The 18502-nt window shown below is 34.9% G+C and overlaps 1 protein-coding gene across 1 annotated transcript in view; it reads right to left on the reverse strand.

The window, feature by feature from the left end:
- The window catches only part of CEP128 (centrosomal protein 128), a 141651-nt gene that overhangs the window by 101246 nt on the left and 21903 nt on the right, over positions 1 to 18502 (reverse strand). The window contains exons 8-11 of the mRNA XM_009280750.1: positions 9804 to 9890; positions 8024 to 8098; positions 6641 to 6773; positions 4780 to 4940 (exon numbers count right to left, since the gene is read on the reverse strand). Of these exons, the coding sequence (XP_009279025.1) occupies positions 4780 to 4940; positions 6641 to 6773; positions 8024 to 8098; positions 9804 to 9890 (456 nt within the window). The remainder of the gene's footprint in view (positions 1 to 4779; positions 4941 to 6640; positions 6774 to 8023; positions 8099 to 9803; positions 9891 to 18502) is intronic.

The raw sequence follows: 18502 nt of genomic DNA on the forward strand, positions 1-18502 counted from the left end.
GGTGTTGGGTTGACGGTTGGACTCGATGATCTTAGAGGTCTCTTCCAACCTTAATGATTCTATGATTCTAAACTTAGTGCTTAAAGTTGTCAGCAGACCCATGTCCAATGGAACGTGTCTGAAGATATCCTCTTCAGTTCTGACAGGGGTTCCACCAGACACAGCTGTCTCCTGAGCCTTGCAGGTTGCCCTTTTACTATGGCAGGAGAATTTGGCAGAGCAATGCTTACTTTAGACCTTGCAGAATATACCCTAATTTTCACATTCCTATCTTGGAATTACCCTTCTAGGTAATTCAGAATGTAAATATTTTAAGGATTTCTACAAGACAGGAATATACAGATGGGGGTGGGGTGGGGTGGGTGGTTGTTGTTTTTTTTTTAAATATTCATCCAATTTTCTCCTTCTCAGTTGTGACCGTAGTAAACAAGAGTGAGATAATCTAAGAGAAAGGACAAGCAACGTCAGAAGGTTGCACTTATTAGGTGATTTTTTTTCTTTTTTTTTTCCCCCTCCTCTTTCTTGGACATTTGAGTTTCTCTTCCAAATAGCAAATTACTAAACACCTGTGATTCAAAAAAATTTTCTACGCAGATGAGAAATGCTGCCTTTATAGATTAAGACTCCAGATTCCCAGGAGCATCTAGGGTCTTTGGTGGCTGAAGGTCAGTCACCCAGAGAACTCAGTGAGCTGCTCTAGATGCAATAGCAGCATGACAATATTCTGTGACATACATTACAACAGTATGGAGGTTCTCCTGACAGAAGTAACCCAGGATATTCATAACAGGTCACTGTTAAAATGTTTTCGCAATTGTTAGCATGTTTTGCATTGCGGTCACTATAGAAAATCCTGACTGTGGTACGTTGTCTCTTTTCAGTCTTTACACAAGACAATTCTGGGTCCCAATTTTTCAAATGTGATTAATTTTATTGCTGCATTTTCATAGTTCCATTGCTAACAGAACCAAGGGGAAGGTATTAGAATACTCATATGTCAACTCATTCTCCACCAACATAACATCAAATACTCTCCTCCTGGCTTTAATATCTGAAGATTTGTATAAAAGAGAGTTATGTTCGCAGAACACTTAAAAAATGTCATTAAGATTAGTTACTAAATCCTGAGGTACAGCATATTAATGCTCTAGAGATCCAAATGCAAGTATTATTTTCAAAACTGATTAAAGTTTGTATCAGCCCTCAGACTGCAACACCACCACAGACATTTCAATTGACAGGCTCTGGCTAGAGATGACACAGAACAGAGGTGATTAGTAAACTCAAAAACAGATGCAACATTTGCCCCAAGTAAAACAGTTGTGCATCTAGTTTTCTACATATCCAACATCCTAATATGTAATCTAGCTTTCAACTTTCATAAGAAACTGGAGGCAGAGAAAGAGGCCAACATTTTCCAGTTAGAACCTAGTTATTTATCTGAAGTGTAAACTAATCACCATAGGCACTAAACATGTGACTCTGCCACCATTCTGGTAACTCGTGTAGTTTGGGCTTCTAGTCCTTAGCTTGATTACACGTATCATACTTTTGACCTGAATTTTCAACACCTAATTTAAAAATAAAATCACCACAAACTGCAAAACAAAATTCATTGTAGATATAGAAAACACACCACAGTGTATTCAACGCAACATTCCTTAAAACTTATTTAAAATGCAAGTGAGGATCACTCATTTGCTACAATTTACAGAACTAATGCTTTATATTACAGTTATGTGCAAACATTCTGAACTGATAAGAATACAGAAAGCCACATTTCACCTCACCACACTAATTACATTAGTCACCTAAAGTAGATCTATATGTATTTTTCCCCCTCCGCTCTTTTTTCTGCCCTGCATCTCAGCAGTGCAGTCACCAGATTCTAAATGTAAGCTACGGAATCATACTGCTTTGTCATTGATACTGTTTTCAACAATGCTAACCAAATCATGCACCTAATTATTTCTCTTACTATTTTTTCCTGAATGCAGAGCTCAAATACATTTTATTCATCACAATCTGATTTGCATCTCGTGCCAATCATATTGTATCTAACCATCAAGAACCATTAATCCAGAAGGTTTAGATTTTTCATACAAGCATAAATTCTGTGAATTGAATAACTGAAGATGCATACATTCAATCAGTCAAGAAGTGTATTCATTCAGTAAAAGGTATATTGCACAAAATCAACTTCTTAAAGTGATACCTTCTCCAAATTCTTCCAAAGCTTGAACTGCTACTCGTTCTGATTCATGTAAATAAAAGATACCCGGTTGATATGTGATTTTAGATAGAAACTTTATCGAAGTAAATAGCATCTGTATATTTTAAATCTATCTGTAGCACTATTTCAGCATTTGAACTCCACTGACATGGCGATACAGGCTGGTCTGCAAAGGTATTGATTTCTCTTATTTTGTAAGAATATCTCTTTAAATTTAGAAACGTTACTTACTGATTTTCAGATATCTTAATTGGCTCGTATAATGAAAATAATTGGCTAACACTTTCATCTTTAGAGGATGAAAAAGCCATTAAATGAATTTTAATGAGGATAAGATCTTCATCAATCTTCATAAGACTGAAAGACTTATATTACTGAAGAATTCTAATCTTAAATAAACAAATCAGTAACTTTCCCTGAGAAAATTTGAAATATTTTGCCAAACTGACAGTCTTCTGTTACACTCTCCTGGACAATTCTGTAAGATTACTTTGACCGAATTGGAATGAGTAGCAATTAGTAAATCAAACAATTTCACAAGCATAACAGTCTAAAAATGCTTAGAGAAACTAGGGTATTGCATCTTTATAATTTGTGTACTTTGTTTATTTCTTAGCCATAATAGTCACGCCATAGTAGTCAGCCGTAACAGCAGCATATCTATATAGTTCCATGCAGAACAATATATTTAAGATAGTTGCATACATTTGCAAGGTCTTACAGAAGCATCCTCAGGTAAACTACAGCAACTGAAATAAAAATTTTCTCTATTAAATTTAAGAATTAATTTAAGATTGAACTCACTTCTAAACATGAGTTTAAGAACATGATTATAATCTTTTTCATCCCCTCCATTTTACATCATATTGTGAGTTTATGGCAACTGTCAGGGGCTAAATGTACAACACACACAACTCAAATTGTTGAAAACAATGACATTTAAATAATCAAAAGAAATTTCTAGTATCACATGTACACCAGAGGCAAGAGCAGTTACACCCTCCCCACTAACCAAAGATAAATTACACTCAAGTCAAACATGACTGGTCACTTCCAACTGGGAATCAGACTATCTGATAGGAGCAGCTGTTAGAACAGGCTTGACAAAATGCTTTGTAAGTACGTAAGTTTAGAAATTCACATCCTTGCATTCCTTGATGTCATTAAAAGAAAAACACACTAGCTATTTTCCTGTTACTGCCTCTGTAGGAAAATGGCAGTGGGAAGCAGATAAGAAGTACAAAGTATTTTCTGTTGAGATAATCAGGGAAGTCAAAGATTTCTAACTCAGAGCAATGACAATGACCCCAGCTCAGCACTCTTCCATCAGTATTTTCACAGAGCAGGAAATTAGTATTAGAACATCATTCTGACCCTCAAGAAAGCATGTTCTACAAGCAGAAGTTTAAAAATTTGGTTTTCTATGGGTTTTTATCCCATTAACTCCTGCCACCAAAGTAATTGGAATTTCTCAGGCCCCACAAAACAAAAAACCAGCATGTTTCGAGTTAGTCTGGAGTTGTATTGGCCAGCTAGAACACAAATCCTGATGGGCATCAGCAAATGAGTTCTGCTTGCTTTATCCTCTATAGGAGCACTCTAGGTCTTTTTAAACTTGTTCAATGACCAATTTTCATAAAGCATGTAGGAACTTATTTTAAGATTTCAATTCTTTCCAAATGTAATTTGATGTATTAGTTTGATTTCCCTGGCTTACTGAATGCCCCAATACAAGTACAACAAATGTTAAGTACTTGGCTACTAAAATCCCACATCGGGTTTTGAAAATATCCTCATTTCTCCTGACAGTCATGAAAGACAGTAGAAAACAGTTACTGTTCAGGGATCTTACTACCAATGACAAATCTAGACAAGATTGAAAAATACAGAAATCTCCTTTCTTAAATAAAAAGTCTACTGCCTCCTTATATCTCATTTTGTATTCAAGGTAAAAGTCTTCTAACTAAAATTCCAGTGTCAGAGACTGCTGTTATTCTTTTCACAGAGAATCACTTTAAATAGTATGTGTTTACCATAAATAAGAATGCTAATACTTATTAATATAATAATTATTATATTGCACCTAATTGCTAAAAAAAAGAGCAGTTATGATCTATTTTTGTTACTCTACTTTACTCTCTCATAGAACAAGGTATCCCAGTTTGTTTAAAGTTAAACTTTCGTTCTGAAGCGTGCTGGAATGGGGAATAAGGAAGTAAATACTAACTTATAAAAGTAATTCCAGAAACCATTATTAATGGTAACTACTGATAAAATCAGATCACCCTTTCTTTGCACATGGGAAAGAGAAATAATCCAAACCATGAATTTATGGGCAATAGCAAATACCTGTTTTGGTTTATTAACGAAATGGGAGAGAAAAACCTCCGCAAACTCAGATCACCTTTCAAAGTTATTTATAGAAAAAACTATGAAGAACATGACAGTTACTCTTAGTTTTAAAGGTTACTCCCTAATCTGGCACATCACCTACCTTAAACATACAGGAAATTATTAAAACAACAAACAACAAAAAAACAACTTACCTGTATGCGCATTACAAGCTGTGCTTTCTCCTTGTCCTTACGCTCTATGCATCTCTTCAGTTGTTCTACCTCTGACATTACAGCATTATGACTCAGCTTTGCTTTAAGCTCTAAAATATGTTTCTCCAGTTCTTGCTTCTCTCTCTCATATCTTTCAGCTACTATGAAATAGTGAAAACAGAACAATAGGCCCAGTAGAAACACCAACTTGTGGTAAATTATTTTTTTCTCATTTCTTCTTTTGGCAATTTTCTTCTCTACTTGAGACTACTCTACAACTATTTATTTCGATTAAAGTATCTGTGGAAAATGGCTATACCTATACCATAACCTTTTACTGAATAAGACAGTATTTCTGTTTATCCAGTCATTTTATGGGGGTTTTCCCCCCTTCTTTTTCCCCCCAAAAAACCAAAACCCAATAAAATAAAATAGGACAGAAGAAACAATGGGGAAATTCTGGTGTAAATGAAACTTGGCCACAAACTTCAAGACCAAGATTTTATCCCACCAGAGTAATAACTCCTGATTTGGAAGTCACACTATCTGTGAATTTTATGTCTGAATCCTACAGCTACAATAGAAGTTCTTGATGAGAGTAAGCTGTAAATTTCCTCAACCAGAAATTCAAAGGTCTTTAAGTCATAAACAACTACTAGAGGCAAAGAAAATCTCTGTCTGCATTCTTCCCATGCATCTCTGAAGAAACAGAAATAACACAGTAAGGAGAAACACAACTGCATAAATTATATAAATATATGTGTGTCTTAATAGCTACAGTACATTTTTTTATTTTCTTCATATTTTTATAACAGTTTTGATGTATAATTATAAAACAAATGGAAAAATTAAAATACGATTTCATTAACATGAAAGGCATATTGTTTCAAATAAATTCACTTTTAGGCAGATATTTTAATACCTTTTCTCCAGTCATGTTAATGTGACTATTTTGTGTTACATTTCTGAAGCTAAGCCATGTACAAAATCTAGCCATCTTCCAGTGCTCTGTATGAGATTTGTAAAACAGGGAGTCAGAGTCCTATTTTAATAACCAAGATAATTCAGTAGCTGAAGTATGAAAATATAAAAAGAAGTCATTAACCAAGCTAATTCACAGAGACACTGGACTTGGAGTCACTATTCCTCTATTATCTTGAATAATACATTTCTATGTTAATAAGGAGAAAGATAAAGACTTTCTCTAATGCTTTTTTGATTATGTTTGAAAAGTTTAAATACAGATAGATAACTAACAATGTAGCGAAGACCTTGCTAAAGTGGTAATTTAATATGCAATTACATCTTGAAATTGTTTAAGATATTTTTCTTCTAAATATAATTGTTCCATCTCTAAAATTCTAACATACTGCAAACAGAAGCCCTGACTGCATCATACTGGAAAATTTTCTTAGCCTCTCTGGAACACGTTGTTAAGCCTTAGAAATTCTACCAGAAATTCATCAGTCTTACTAACCAGCTACGTAAATGACTTTTGCTATGAATTTCAAGATGGAAGAATTTAAACTGCAAATGGACTGAAATGTAAAATTTCAAAGAACTTATTCTTTAAAAAATATGTTTTTCTTCTGTAAAAACACTATCCACTTCACTGAAATTGTCTCTAATAATCTTCATGTTTTAAATATGTAAATCATGGTATTTTATCCTAAATTTTAACTCTCCTTGCTATTTATTCGTTAATATTCAGGTGCCAGTACTTATTAACTTAAAGCTGAGGAGTTAAATGTCTGTTTTTCTTGAAACAGTAGAAGAATTAGACTGAAACTCAAAGACAGAATTAACGTCCAGGCTAACTAACTAATTTGCAGGCCTCTAGTGCAAAATTTGAGAGTTGTACCTGTTCTAATTCTCCTTTCATCATCTTGTACATCCTGGTAGCTCTGGCGGTGCATAGCAACATGTGAAATTTGATGTTGCAACTCTACACGGTCGTCTTCTGCTCTCAAAAGTTGGGCACGAAGATCCTCAATCTAAAATGAACGTACAAGTATCAAATGTTTAATGAAAAACAGAATGAAAGAGTAAATAGTGTACTTTTATTAAACACTACAAAAAGACTATACACAAGTAATATTTATAAATAAGTCTCAAGAGTACTGCAGATGGTAAACAAAAAGATAAATTACTTCTTAATTATAGGCCACAAAGTGATTATTCAAAATTAAAGGAAACATCTTAATTTGTTATGTTGACCACGGATGAGCATTAATTTCTCTAGGGCAAACAAAATGCTACCATTTTATATGTTGCAATTGTTTACATTGCTAGTGAAAATATCTATACAAGTTTAATAGGCAATATATTTTATTTAAATTCTACTCATTAAAAATACAATGTACTTATTCTTAAGAAACATAGGGGCTTTTTAAATTTTTCCGTTCTACCATATACCATCTAGCACTTTCAAAGATGACATTGTGTACAGGACAATAAAGAAAATACGACATGCTAAAATTGAATTGAAGGAAGATAGCTCTAACTCATATTACCCATATGTGATATAGCACTATATCCCATGCACAGTGAGTTAAATTCAAAACAGTAACACAGCACACTCAAACTTCTGCTAGACACACAAGTCAAACAACTAATGCTAGCAGACAAGTATGCCAATTGTCCGCTTCCTATTTATTTCAGTCTTTTTCCCCAGCTCCTCTGAAAGAAGGAAGGATTAGAAATATTTAGGAGAAAGGACACTTTTCTAAAGCTATAATCCAGGTTCCTGCAACTTCTAGATTTAATCGTATGTGCATCAATAGGTATTGTTTAGAGCACACTTTAGATAGTTTTTCAGGTGTTTGGTTTTTTATATATTCTTATATCATGTTAGTATAAAATGCAGCAAGTACTTTGGTCACTGGTTTATCTGAATTCATCAATTATAGCATGAGGTTTGCGTAACAATAATTACTAATATAGAAGTTGTTCTAAAGCATATGAAGGGCAGTTACAAATAATGTGTTTATGTACTTAAAAAGTACCATAACTACTACCACTATAATTATTATATATGAACATACATACATAGAAGTTTGGAAAGCAGAAAAAGTATAACGAGAGCTCTATCCACATATTTTAGACTCTTAAACCTGTCTTTCTATATCATTCTTCCCTTCCCAAAACAATGTTATCAGAGTATGAGAGTGGAAGATTAAGCAAAAAGACTCAGACACAGCCTAATAAGAAAACTTTAGAATTTTCACCACACCAAAGCAGTTACCTGATGCAAAAGAGCTTCTCTACTGCCTTCTGATTCATTCAACTTTTTCCGGGACTGCTCCAATTCCTGCTCAAGCTTTCATTACAGAAGATGATGAAGAAAGAAAAGTAATGTATGTACCATAGTACAAAAGTGTATTTTAACTATTTAATTCTGGCACAAATTAATCCATATAAGCATCTATTTAAAACGAGGTATAATATACACAATGTTCTTATTTGTCCAAAATTTTAAAGCAAACTTTCATTTGTACTAAATCCCTGCTATATTTAAATTACATAAAGAGAATTTAACTTACAGTCTATAATTTTTGTACAATATTCTATATCACATGAAGATACAAAGTGGTATATATAATCCAAAACAAAAAAGCATAAAACCAAATTTTTACTTGGTTAGAAGTAAAAGAAAGGAAGACAAACTTTTTTTAAAAGTTTCAAAAACATTGTCCCTGGATTTGAAACATACTTTCAAACTCAAATTAAAATTAACAATGACATAACATTTGAAGTTACCTTTGTTACATAGTTCATTCATAAAAGTGCTAAAGATGACATGCATTGGTAGAACTAGTAATTGGTAAATTCTGTGCTTCTTCTGTGTTGTGCAAGATGATGTATTTGAACTATTCTAGAAACACGAAAACTGCAAAATTGAAGTGCCCAGAATTTCTTTCAATTAGAATTTTTCCTAAAAATATAATTAAGGAAGTTACCTTTGTTACATAGTTCATTCATAAAAGTGCTAAAGATGACATGCATTGGTAGAACTAGTAATTGGTAAATTCTGTGCTTCTTCTGTGTTGTGCAAGATGATGTATTTGAACTATTCTAGAAACACGAAAACTGCAAAATTGAAGTGCCCAGAATTTCTTTCAATTAGAATTTTTCCTAAAAATATAATTAAGGGAATTTAAAAATGTTTACTCAGAAATAGTCAGCAAACTGATAACCATTTAGAAAAAAACAGAAAGCAAAAGCTACAAAATATTTTCTGACTTCTACCATAAATAGTTCAAAGATCACAAAGATCCACATGGAAATAAATATAGTTTTTGACAGCGGAAATTGTTGTTGCACAGATAGCAATCTCAAAGAGGATGTTGAGAGGTTGGCAAATGGGCAAAGTAAACAGGACCAGCATTAATGGAATGGAGAGAGTAACATACCATAAAACTACATAGATGGTTTAGGTATAACTTTGAAAGTATTGACAAAAAGGCTAAACTCGATGTAAGAGGAAAAAAGCTAAAAAAAGTGTAATATGGTCCTAGCATCCTGCCAGGACAGAAATATAAGAAATGTTGTTTTCTACGAACAGGAAGAGAGCAATATGGCAACAGATAGTTCAGTAAGAGTAATTAATAATAACTGTGGTGCAAAATAACTATAGCATGCATTAGTTGCAGGGATGAAGAAAAGCTGCATCTTTGAGCTGCTGCAGATAAGCAACAGCAGACTATGTATAAACTCAGAGACAAATCCAAGAAAGAAAATCAAGGATAATCCCCAAGTTATAAACTTGTCCGCCTGGCAGGATGGAAGAGTCATTAGAAGTAACACACTATAAGTAAAGAACTTTGAAGGAAAGACAGAAGTTCAACATAGCTATATTCATAGTGCCTCTGATGCAAAAAAAACCCCAAAAAACACCCTGTTATCTTAAAAAGTAAAGAAAGTTTTATCCTGCTGGTTTCTCTGAAAAAGGAAGCATATACTGTAACATATGACACTATATACTCATTTAAAACCAAACAAGAAAGGAGAAAATTAGGTCTTACTTGGTTCTTTTCACTTTCATATTTCACAATTTTATTTTTCATGAGTTCTTCTGTTTCATCTGCTTTAGCATCTTGCTTCCTTAAAGCCTTTAGAGAGGAAAAATATATTGTGAACTTCATTATAAAGGTTACAGAAGTCTTCTTTGTAAGTCTGTTAAAATGAAAGAATCTGCTGCTATATTTAAGGAAAGATCTAGACAAATGCTTTCGATGTCTAATATTTCCATGTGTAGCCAATGTATATTGTTATGAAAAAATAAATATAAGTCCATGCATACATAAATACATCCATGCACAGAACAGGGCCAAATACAAAGTCAAAACTAGCACTAACATCCTTCCAATGTATAGAGCTCCAGTCGCTTAAGGCTGACCCCAAACACTTTGAGATGAAGGTCTAAGAGGCTCAAGAGATCTCCTACAGATAAGCTGTGAACATATCAGATGAAAAGGATATATTCTTTAATATAAAATATGCATGATATGAAATACAATGCACTGTAGTAAGGAAAACACTACCATAAGGTTGTGTTGGAAGCCAAAAAAGGAAAAAAAATATTTTTATCTGAATCTGGACAGGAGCTTAGAATCACAGTATTAAGACAGAATCAGTTGAAACTTTCCTGACCAAAAGTTACTGACATTGATAAGCCCTACTTTGAAAAAAAAAAAAATAAAATAAATGCATGGGGACTTTTCCTGTTCCCCCCCTCAAACTGAAGTATCTAAAAACACTTACATACATTTTCTAAAGCATCTTACAAAAATAAAATTGCCTTGAATATCAATTTCAAAATCTTTTCCCTCTGCAAACCAACACTATTTGCAGAACATAGCCAATCACTGGCAAAGAAATGCATTAGACAGAGACATTAATGACACATACAATTTGTGTCTTGATATCTCAAGCCATAACAATGTCATTGGCTCATCTTAAATATCACTTAGAAACACCAGCTGGGAGATCACTAGCCATACTGATAGAATTTGCTGTGAATTTGAGTAACTGTGTTAATAAATCTTGTTTCTTTGCTGCGCAACATGACCAAGCAGTTTTCACACCAGCCACAAATCAAGACCTTAGCATACACCTTTTACTTTCACCCAATATCATGAATCATGAGTACATCTATTCCTTCCACCATTACTTGCTAAAACTACAACAGAACAACAGAAACACATAGCCTGTCCAGAAAGAAATGTCTTTTTCCCATCTGTTCTTCCTGAGCAGCATTTTTATTCTCCATTTTAAAGGAATATCTCCTTAAACAAATATCCCTGAAATTTGACCCTATAATTAGTGCAATTTCATTCAGTTTTTGAACATTTTCTCTTCACTGTATACTGGGGAACGATTTCACTGTATGAAGACAGAAGGCAAGATATTAATCAACCTCAGTGAAATCCGGCATGCAGCTTTAGAAGTTTTGCTTTTAAAAGTAGCTTTGTGGAGAAAATAAATGGATTTATATACTTATCTCACTCTTATATCCTCACCTCAGGAAACGTAAGGGTTTCAGTATAATTTGGACTACTCTCCTGCTTGAACAGTTTACACTAAAAACTGAGATTGTGGAAGATATTTATCATAACTATGCCACTGAAAATATTATGCTACATGAAGAATTACTCTTTTAATCTTACCAATCATAATCTGATACTGTAAGACTGTAACATATTTAAAGATATTTCTCTAAGTATTCAGTACAGATTCAAATCTATTATTCCAGTCAACTATAAAACTCAACACTGCACACAAACCTGACACACTCCTGTTTTACTCAAAAAGACTGTAGGGGTAACTCCCAAAAACCTACATGAACAGAAAAAAAAAAAAAAAAAAAAAAAAAAAATTAATCACTTCAGCTCATGCCATTATTGCACGAGGTTTGGTGGTTTTTTTTAACCAGTTCAGAACAGTCTACTAGGGATATATGATGTGCACTAACTGCAACTGAGCTTCATTTTTACTAGCAAAATTAGAAGCTCTGTTATATACAGTCAACTGTATGCCAACCTTATTTTTGGCACTAAATTAATTAATATAGGACCAAAAATGCATGTTTTCATGTGCAAATTTTGCTAGAGATGTCAGCATCATAAGGAAAATGTTAAAGCTCAGCTGGAATTAGAAATACTAGGAAAATTTTCAAAGATTTCCTTAGTGAGGGCAAAAAGTATGTCTCTGCATCAGTAGTACACCCTAATTCCCAGAAGAAACCACAGAAATTAATATGCCTTTTCAACTTATCAGGATCACTGAATGATATACAGGCTATTAAATAGCAATAACTTCCAATAAAAAGGCAGACTTTTCTATCACTGATACTACAAATACAATGTTCAGTTTTATTTTCTGTATATTGTAAAAATAGCCCATAATGATTTCATTTTTAAGGAAAAAAAAACAGTTCATATATATATCAGAGTTAAAATACTACAAAAAGAACGTGATGTTACAATAAATGAAACATACCACATGTGCACTGCTTCAACTGTGAAACATGCATTTTTCCAGTAGGTGCGAGGCAGGCAGTTAACCAATCAAAATGTCATTAAGCAATGGAAACATCTGGTCATCCACAGCCAGACAAGCATCAGCTGTTACTGACGATTCAGAAACTACATAGGTAGAAGTTAATTCTATGTTTCCCTCTGTCTTGTACTCTTTTTTAAATAATTCTCTCACTGGTTTGTGCCACTTGTTTTTTCTCCACTAAAGGTTTCTTTATGTGAGGTTTCTCTTGGGAAAGGAAGGGCTAAAGAAAAAGAAAAAAAATACCATGTAAAGATCCAACTGATTCTTTGATTTCATTTGCTGTCTCCAAAGAAGGGGTTGGGGGGAGTTCAAATGGTCAAAAATGGGAACTAAGAAGGGGATGCTGAGGACAGCGGTTCCAACACATGTTCCTCCCTGATGGCTCCCAAGCAGCAGGCAGACACTGCCCAGGAGAGCTCTGCCTGGCAATGCTGAAGCACCAAGGAATGGGAAGAGGCCTACAGTCATTAGGATTCCCCCACCAAGACCCTCCTCTTGAAAGCATTAAAGTCCAGGTTGGCCAGGAGGAGGCTGACAAGGAGGTTGATGAGGCTTTGGAAGGGGCAGTCATGGAGGAGGCCACAAGAAAAGAGAGAACTTCCATGTAAAGAGGTCTTCACAGCATGGTTTTGGGATGGACCAGCTAGATGTTACACTGCCTGCCCAGGTGGTCAGAAACAGGCTCTTGTCCCTGACAGGCTAGATGAACTTTTGATTTGACCCAGTAGAGCAATTCTTACAGGTCTTGTTTTAGAGAGTTCACTAGCACAAGACAGCATTAGAATATTAATATACCTGGTATACCTCAGTTCAGCATACCTCATCCATATACAGTATATTGAACCCCAAAACTTCAAATAGATAAAATAATTTACTCCCTGCTAGACAGATTTTTTCTCATATGGGGAAAACTATGTGGAGGCCTCTGTAACAACAGTTCTCAATCTTCCCAACTTATGAAAATCTTCCAATAGCGAATCATAACTTTTACTGCAATTTAAGCCTAGGAACTTTTCTTAGGGTTTGGGGTTTGTTTGGTTTTGTTTTTTTAAATAAAACCAAATTGTTTGAAAGTAATGCACAGACCACAAACTGAAATTTGCTCTTTCAAAGTAAGACTGACCAGTGAATTATATTCATTCTAGCAGAAATACACAAGCAGACCAACCTCATGCTATATTTTAAAACAAGGCAAAAATGTACCACATCCTAATCTGAATGAAAATTCTTTCCCTAACTTGCTACGTCAGCAGCTATCATGGGTCCGAGTATGCCACCTAGACATACCAGCCAGGCATTTAAAAGACAGACTGCCTAGATATTTCAGTGACAGACATGTATGAGACTTGCTCATGTTCCAAGACAGAGTCAGATTCAAACTACAATCAAAACAGAAATGATTAGCCACAGGTGGCATAGCACAGAGCCAAGGGGCAAGTATCAACAATGCATTAAAACATCCAGATGGCTCAGAGCACAGATCAAGTTTATGTTTGTCTAAAAAGATCAGAGATAAAAGACATGCAAAAAGAGAATTTTCAATAATGCTTTTGACGTCAGTCTACCCCACTGTCTGTTGAAAGTCCACCAGCCTCTTGCACTTCACAGTATGTGCAGTGGGAGGCAAACAGAATCTAAGTATCTTGCATGAAGAAAAAGGAAAAAAAATGCTTCCTGGCCTATCCAAGTTATTAGCTTAAGACATAACTATAGTCATTGCCTTACCACAGTCAGTGGGTTCAAAATGTTCTATAAAGATGATTCTGTTCACCTAAAGCATGCAAAGCATGAACACACGGACGTATTTCACCAAAATCCAGGAAGCCAAGCACAGGAATTAATAAAGCCATCCAGGACATCCAATGCATATAAAAGCTGTTTAAAGCCCATTTTTAAGAATGATACTTGATCTTGTTTTAGAAAATGGATGCATAAATGCAAACAAACAGTACAAGCTGACGGTGTCTTCATGTTCAAAATAAAGCACTGAAGAATCTCAAAATAGTTTTAGTTCACACAGCAAGTGTATTTTGTTAAAGCAACCCATATACACATTTCAGTAGCACTGGCAAGATGAGCATATTTGTTCTCCTTTCTAATCAGAAACACATTTGTATCAGGAACATAGAAGAAAGTGAAGATGTATGATTTGCATAAATTTGTTAATTGCAATTTTCTAATTTGCAGTAATTGCTGTTTAAACAGATAGTGTTTAAACACACCAATACACACTAAGTTAAAAGATACATAAAAATGTAGAGAAAGTAATTTTTATCCACCTGCACGCAGCACATACAGGCTACAGATTCAAAATAATAATGCAAATTTAGATGTTAAAGATGCAAAATTTTGTATGTCAAACTTTATGGTCAGTATACAACTAGATATCATCTTGGTTAATTATCAGTCTATGATTATAATAATAGTCCAATACAAATAAAAAGTTTGCACATCATACAAAAAGACAGAGAGAAAGACAAGACAGATAAGAGAAAGACCAAAACAAATCTGTCGTCATGTTCAGTTAGACCCTGAAAATATATAATTTAATAATTGAGATTTAGGAAGATGATTCTCTTAAGATGGTAAAATACTGACAAGTAGTGGTCAGTTATGGGCACTGCACTTTCTTTAAAAATAATAACTACTAACATTTAAACCTCACAAGCGTTCTTAATTAAAGCAACTACTGATCAAATCCAAAAGTCAAATTTGATTTTGTTTGGTTTGAAATGTATAACAGGCAAACTAATGAAAAAATTGTCTCATTAAAAAACCACAAATACTTTAAATAGCATTTCTTTGTAAATCATTCAGGTCATATTAAATGACAAGATTTCAGAACTCAGTCCAAACCCTACCCTCCTTCCAGTAATGTTACTTGGGAAGCATCTTGGAGAAATAAAAGAGGACAGAAAAAGACTTTAATAGAACATTACATCCACGCAATGATCACCACAAGACTGAGGCCACTGACAGAGCTAAAAGTCCATCTGACTCATAATTCAAATTACAAAGAGCAAGAAAGAGAACAACAAAGTAAAAAGCTCTTCTTAAAAGTTATGTAGAAACATGCTTCATCCAAATAACAATTGCAGCAAAATATTTAGTTATTTACTTTATTCTCACTAGGGTATGCAAAAGTACACAAAGCAATTCAAGTACATTCTTTCTAACATACAGCAACTTAAGCTACAGAGATACACACCATGCCCTAGGAACATTTATATGTTATAAAGCCTACTTCTTGATATATTCCTCAGTACATACTGTCCGCACACACTTCAAGCTCTCAGATGGAAAGCTTTCTCTCCTAATCAGTATCTGCAGGAGGCTTGTCTACCCTTGCCTCTTGTCCTGGTTTCAGCTGGGATAGAGTTAATTTTCTTCCTAGTAGCTGGTACGGTGCTGTGTTTTGGATTTAGGATGAGAACAATGTTGATAACACACCAATGTTTTAGCTGTTGCTCAGTAGTGCTCACACTAGTCGAGGACTTTTCAGCTTCCCATGCTCTACCGACTGTGAAGGCTGGAGGTGCACAAGAAGCCAGGAGGGGGCACAGCCAGGACAGCCAACCTAAGCTTGTCAAAGGGCTATTCCATACCATGTAACGTCATGCTCAGTATGTAAGCTGGGGGAAAGCTGGCCGGGGGGGCCGCTGCTCGGGGACTGGCTGGGCATCGGTCGGCAGGTGGCGAACAATTGCATCATGCATCACTTGTTTTGTATATTCTTTTATTATTATTGGTTTTATTACTATTTTATTTTGTTTCAGTTAAACCGTTCTTATCTCAACCCACAAGTTTTCTCACTTTTAATCCTCTGATTCCCTCCCCCGTCCCAGCGGGGCTGGGGCAGGGGGGGGGGCACAGTGCAGAGAGTGAGCGAGGGGCTGGGTGGTGCTCAGTTGCCAGCTGAGGTTAAACCACAACACCTCTCCTCCAACATGTTGTATTTGTATAAATGGAGGACCATTTATACAAATGGTATACTGAGATCTAAGGACCTTAGCAATATTGGAGTCTAAAGACACCTGGCATGTAGGAAGTTGCAACTCTGTCACAAAGATGTTCTCCAAGCTGTTAAGACAGCTATGAGAGAAGAAGTAGCAGGAAGAGGACATACTGTTTGTTGCCACTGGGAGTGTAGAAGTCTGTGTTTCAAGGGTGATACTGTCTCCGTATTTCTCTGCAATCTGTCAAAGAAAGATTGCCTAACACCTATTGAAAGAAGCTCCCTTCTATACTTGTCATCTGACACCACCAGGTTCTATTTTGCATGTTAAAGGTTAGAAGCTCCTGAAAAATCCGTAATTCATTGCAACAGCGGTAATCTATGTTTTGTTAGGATTCCCAAATACAGCGACAAGAGTGCAGTCCAAGAAATCCAGAGTCATGACTGAGATCAGCCACCCAGAAAGACAATTTGGAAATATGAGCCCCTGCTTGAGAGTGTGAAGATAATCACCAAGAATATGATTCTCCTCCAAGTAGCAGCAGCTATCAATGTATGGCATGTGGAATAAGCCTGATCCAGTCAGGATTGGCTCTGAATCTTGGCTTGGGCAAATTCCTAATAGTAAAAGTTTACCAAGCAGACTAATAGGTGTTGAGCTTTCCTGTAAACTGAGAATGAGGACTATATATCGAAGTTTTGAACAGTGGTGTCAAAAAATCTTTTAAATAGAAAATGGCTCCTCAGGAAAAATAATTTACTAAAATATGCACAGAACAAAATAGAATTTGCAGGAGAAAGGATTAAAACGTCTTCATTTACAGCTGGACAGCTTAGGGGAACAGAATGTCAGGGATGTACTTAGTATTTCATACTCATTTTGCATGAAATTCAAAATATGAGCTACTAGGAAAAAAAGGTATCCAGCTTGAGGGCTCACAATCACATAGCCAATCATATGAAAGTCTTTGAAATAGATTTTAATTCATTCACTTGAATTCAAATTTTCCTTCTAAGGAAACCATGGCAGTGTCAATGTATCTTTACAGATACAAGTCATTATCCCTTTAAAAGGATAAAAAAAAAAGATTGTTCCAATCTGCAGATAACACTATCAAATGACACCAACTCATTTCATTAAGCATCCCTCTACCAGACTGAAGGCACAACCGAAGAATCTACAAATGGATGTAGGCATATTAAAGAGCAATGAAAACTGTAATAAAGCACTCCAGTTCTTTTCACCAACTAGGACATCAATAGGGTGAAAAATGAAACAGTAACTCTTTCTGAAATACTAGCAGAAGCACCACAAGCATTTTGATAAACATTACTTTTTAGTTGTATCAAAAGAGCATCTTATCATCTTAAATATGACCTCTTTGAAGAGTCTCTAGCCTTACATGAAACACAAAGCATCAATCTAAATTAAGGTTCCTCAATATCACTGCACAGTATAAAACAACTGCCTTCCAAAAAGCATGTATACTGTTGCTAATATTAAAAGTGAAAAACAAGGAATTGCACATTTCTTCTCAACTATAGTATTCTACTGCATAGTTAGAGATAACATTGCAAATCATATCTTAAGCGGAGTGAAATAAAAAGTTACACTATGTTAAGAGGCAGATTTTCCAAATAGCAGTAAAATCAGAAACAGAGAGATGTATTTTTCATACATTTCCCAAAACAAGCAGGAAAAAAGCTACTAGCTGTCTCCAATTTTAATTCATAATAGAAACATTTGGTTTTGTCTCCTAAACAATATTTTATACTTCAACAGATACTGTTGAATGAAACTGTTTGAAAAGCAATGAAAAGCTATCTGGCCACTACAGTGCATTTGATTTCTTGTAGAAATAAATTAAAAATAAACTGCTCACTGCAAGCAAAGTTTACATTTTAGAAATCAAAATGTTTTAATTGAGACAACCCAGCTAATGACTTGCTTTTGTTTGTTTGGGGTTTGAGGGAGGGCATAGGGGGTGTGTTCTGTTAAAGAATGTTTGTGCCAATTACCAAAAAGGTCTAAACATAGACAAGACAGTATCATGAAGAACAGAGACTGTACATGTCATCATCTGGTTGCCAAAACAAGCAGAGCTGGACCGATACAGTTAAAAGAATGTGCCAAAGATACGAGCACTTTTGCCAGTTTGACAGATACAGGCTCACAAATGCAGCACGTTCCTCACTAAATCCCGA

This window comes from Aptenodytes forsteri, unplaced genomic scaffold (assembly GCF_000699145.1).
Source record: "Aptenodytes forsteri isolate BGI_AS27 unplaced genomic scaffold, ASM69914v1 Scaffold193, whole genome shotgun sequence".
Lineage (NCBI taxonomy): Eukaryota > Metazoa > Chordata > Aves > Sphenisciformes > Spheniscidae > Aptenodytes > Aptenodytes forsteri.